The sequence below is a fragment of the Choloepus didactylus genome, chromosome 21 (genome assembly GCF_015220235.1).
Source record: "Choloepus didactylus isolate mChoDid1 chromosome 21, mChoDid1.pri, whole genome shotgun sequence".
Classification (NCBI taxonomy): domain Eukaryota; kingdom Metazoa; phylum Chordata; class Mammalia; order Pilosa; family Megalonychidae; genus Choloepus; species Choloepus didactylus.
Window position 1 is genome coordinate 7,685,279 of NC_051327.1, and position 4,594 is coordinate 7,689,872.

Consider the following 4,594-nt stretch of genomic DNA (forward strand, 5'->3'; position numbering starts at 1 on the left):
ATATATTATAATAATATAATTAATTTATTAATTATAATAAATTAATAAAATTCAGTTTAACTAATCCAATCATTTTTATTTTCATAATTACTGCAAAGCACACACTATTATACATTCAGATGTAAACAATTTGTCATTTCAACAGAGATTGTAAGATCGAAATCAACCACAGAAAACATCTGATAATTTCATGATTCAACATGATTGCAGAGAAAAACTGCTTATACTTCAATTATTTTTTGTTTTTTTTTACATCTCCTTGAAGATAAAACCTAAAAGAAAATGTCAGTAACATATATGTGGAAATAGTAATTTATGGAGTTTATAATCTTGATGATTTTCACAGTCTTGTTTGATTTTCACAAATACCCATTGTGAATGGGAGTTGAGATCTCTTCCAGCAAATCAATCTAGCACAAAGAGAGATAATGTGGTTTATCATCACTCTGACCTAATATCAAAGAGGCTGTTGTCATTTACCTTCTCTCTGATTTCCTAGAAGCCAATGAACCCCTCCCCTATCACTACTACTACTACCCATCATTGATAATATCAACCTTCCTTGATGAAAATGTTTATAAGTAGAGAACACAATCATAGAGGGCTAGATCTAACCATCCATCTATCCATCCATCCATCCACACACATATTAATCTATCTTCTTAACACATATTAATGAGGACATGCAATGTACCATGTACTTTATAGTTGTTTGAAAATAATCCAATAATACATGCCCCATGCTGCCAAGGATATTATAAACTGGGTGGGTTAACAGAAAAGTCACACATACCTTCAATGCAATATGATAAAGAATATAGTGAGTCCAAAGTATTTCAGGACACTAATGAGCAATGAAGTTTTCCTTTTTTAATTCAGGAATGTTTACAGAGTAGAAAAATTTGGAAGAGAATGGTTGCTGGAAGAGGGGACAGAACATTGTATGATGTTGATGAAAAGGTCTCTTTACTTCTGGCAAATGGTGATAACTTAAAATAATGGAAGCATGAGGTATATATGGTACATTTTTACATTATGAGATTGGAAGGGAAGGGGAGGCCTGTACATTTGAAATTATTTGCATTTCCATCCATTTGAAAATCCAATTTCTCTCCAAAAGTTTTTGAGAGCATTTTTCATATCCTTTTTTCTGAAACTGAAGATTATTGGGTTAATCATGTGAAAGACAATTGTGCAAAACACTGCAACAACCTTATCAGTGTCTAGAGAAAAACTGGTCACAGGACAAAAGTACATAAATAGGAGGATCTCATAGAATAAGGTGACTGCTATGAGATGGGAAACACAGATGGAGAATGTTTTGCTTCTGCCTCCTGGGGACTTGATGCTCAAAAGAGTGATGAAGATGCAGAAGTACAAGATAAATATGACCATGAAATTGCTTGTCTGGATGAAGCTACCCAAGACAGAGAGCAGAAGCTCATTGATATGGGTATCTGCACAGGATAAAGCCAGTATAAGTGGGACACCACAGATAAAATGGTTGACAAGATTGGAACCACAAAATGACAGCCTGAATGTGAGGCATACATGCACCAGTGAAGTCATACTTCCATTGAAGTATGCCAACACAATGAAACAGAGACAGCCTCTTCTAGACATAAGTGGAGAGTAGAGCAATGGGTTACAGAGGGCTGCATAATGGTCATATGCCATTGCTGCCAGGGTAATGTACTTAGAATCAGCAAAACAAGCAAAGAAAAATATTTGTAGTGTACAACCATAGGGAGAGATACTCTTCTTGGATGCTAAGCAATTCACCAGCATTTTAGGAGTGATTGCCATAGAATAGTGTGACTCTGAATATAACAAATATCAGCTCAGTTGGCATGGTATAATTGCTCTCCAACATCTTGGTTATTTTACTTTTTTCATCCAAGATAGATGGTATTAGAAGATGTGATTTGTCTTGGGTGAACAATGAATCAGGAATGCCTTTATTCTTCCTTCCTAGAAAGCAAATAGATTAATAAAATCATAGATAGGGCATTTTCTGTGATGTATTTTTGTTTGTTTATTTCTATAGTTTTCTTTAAAGGAATTAATCAGAAATACCATCAGAAGGTGGTATTTCATGATTCAGTAACTGTTTAAAAGCTGTGTGCATTAGGAAATCATATTAATACCTTTCAAACTGAAGGAGAATGAATGAAGCTCATTTGATGAAACCTGCTAGAATTATAAGAACAGGCAGAATCTTTAGAGGAAAACATCCATTTTTCCGATCTTAAAGCCACATCCTTCTATGTAAAGGAGGGGATACTTAATAAAAATTCTAGGGAAAAATAAATGCCCTCAGATAAACAAAATAATCCTACAGTAGAATATGTGTGATCTTGGGTAGTAGTTTAACATAATACTTAAAATTTGGTTGTTAGACAAGAGATGATGGGGTTGGTTCACATCTTGACTTTGCCACTTACTGTGACCTTTTAAAGTTACTTAACAACTCTGTGATGGTGAGAGGATTAAATAAATTAATATTTGTAAATCATTTATGTAACTGCAACATATTAAGAATCATATGAGTATTTATTAAATACATAAAAATCAGACCCTTCTGTTTCTGTTTTTCTTGTTGGCTAAATAGCTTGAAATGTCCAGATAGTGGTTTCAAAATTTGTATTGTCTTTAGCATATTGAATGCATCCTTAACATGATCTGTGCTCTCCTGTAAGATGTCATTGTGTGTGCATGTGTGTGTGTGTGTGTGTGTGTGTGTGTATGTATCATACCTTTTACTTGTACCCTATAATTGTTGCTTTCCTTTCCCAAAATTTATCTCTTTCTTGTCCCTGAGATATGGCAACATTTGGGGTGAGGTCACAGAAACATTAGCATTTTGTAGGACAGTTGTATCTCTGCACTTACTAATACAGTTCCACACTGGCTCTATCTGGGAAAACAATTTTATGGATAGAATGAGAAATCACCAAGAAAATGAAGGATGGATGCTTATAAATCAGTGGGAATGAAATATTCAGCAGAAAGTTAGAAAATTGTAATGTTAGAAATGGCTGAAATGAATAACTCTGTACTAGTAACTAAAGCAAACAAAGAGTAGAGATCCATTTTCTCTGACATGCTTAGAAACCTCAGGACTTCCCCTTCCCCAGGAAAATATCTGGAATCTTCCAGATGCAATGAGAAAAGAAGTCAGCCTTCTTCATAAGTCAGGATATTAAAAAGGAAGTAAACAGAACTTAACAAGGAAAAAATGGAAGGTGGCTACTTGAAATTATAATGAAATAATCCAAACTCCAAACTCTTGAAGTACCAGGGGAAAAATATACATATATATGTTTACGTTGTGCAAATATCATTGCTTATATTTATATAACATTCAGACTTTTTCACTTCTGAATTCCTGAATTTGAATTTTCCTTTTTTTTTTTTTTTGAACTGATGATACTGACCTCTGTGTCTCAAGAATCAATTCTGAGGGAAAGATCAGCTGAGAGAAAGGCCAAGGAGATGTATAATTTTGAACAGAAAGGTAATAAAGGCAAGACACAAAAATTAATTAACATGGTTTCAAAATTTCTATATATGAAATTAAAGGACAAATGAGAAACTTGAAAATATTTTAATTTAGATGGTGGATTTTTAGTCTTGATATAGAAAAATGTGAGCAATCAGTAGCCAAAGCTATATCCTAGTAGAAAAGCAGTGACAAGACCTGAAAGGGCAATTGACAAATTTAATACACTGGAAAATAAGCAAATAGAACATATTAAACTTTGGTAGTGAACAAAACATAGAAGGCAAATAACTGATTATTTTCAGCTCGAAAATTTATAAACTACAAAAATTTTCTAGTGAATGTAAAGGATCTTATAAATATGTTTTCATATAAAATCTGGATGGAGTATAATTAGATCCAAATTTGATGAAGAACATTTTAACTTATCTAACCCAGGAGGGAAAGACTTGCTTTTCCTTAGAAGCCCAAATAATACAAAACACATACTGGGGTTAGAGGGAAGTTTCCTGTAGAGTCAACCAGTATGAAAGTTTTCTTGAAGTTATTTTCATCAAACCTATAACTAAAGATTTATAATTAATGAATAAATAAGTACCCCAAATATGCTGAATTTACAAGATTCTCTGTTGTTGGCTCCCAAAGAGAAAAATAAATCTAATCAGATATCAGTATCAGCATCACCCTTTTTAACACTGAAATCTCCAGTTCATCACATTTGCCCACTTATATGGCTTGGATTTGGGATCACTAGCACAGGAGAGGCCATAGCATGGAAGAATAGGAAGAAAGCAATTAGAAGTCTGGAGGTCTAGGGTCTTAATTCTGCCTTGCTCCTCCAAATCATTTCCTCTTTATGCCATCATCTCCTTGTTTATAAAGTGGGCAGTGGTACCTACTCTGTTTCTTATGCAAGGTTGTCCTATGAGATTTATGAGACTGTACACATTTTAAAGCTCCATAATTGGAGCTTTTATATTTGTTTAGCAAACTTTTATATTTATTTAGAGATTATTAATATAAATTATTAAAACCAGATGTGTTCATCAAAACATGTTTTATTTCCTCACTGTAAACAAAAAAATGAGCAAA

The 4,594-nt window shown here is 33.4% G+C and overlaps 1 protein-coding gene across 1 annotated transcript; it reads right to left on the minus strand.

Annotated features, from left to right (window-relative positions):
• Positions 1–1,074: 1,074 nt before the first annotated feature.
• LOC119518077 (olfactory receptor 5AS1-like) lies at positions 1,075–3,344 on the minus strand. Its single transcript, XM_037815154.1, has 2 exons — positions 3,329–3,344; positions 1,075–1,820 (listed from the first exon to the last, which is right to left on the minus strand). Exons 1-2 carry the CDS (start codon positions 3,342–3,344, stop codon positions 1,075–1,077), a joined length of 762 nt encoding a protein of 253 aa, XP_037671082.1.
• Between the last annotated feature and the right edge of the window lie 1,250 nt (positions 3,345–4,594).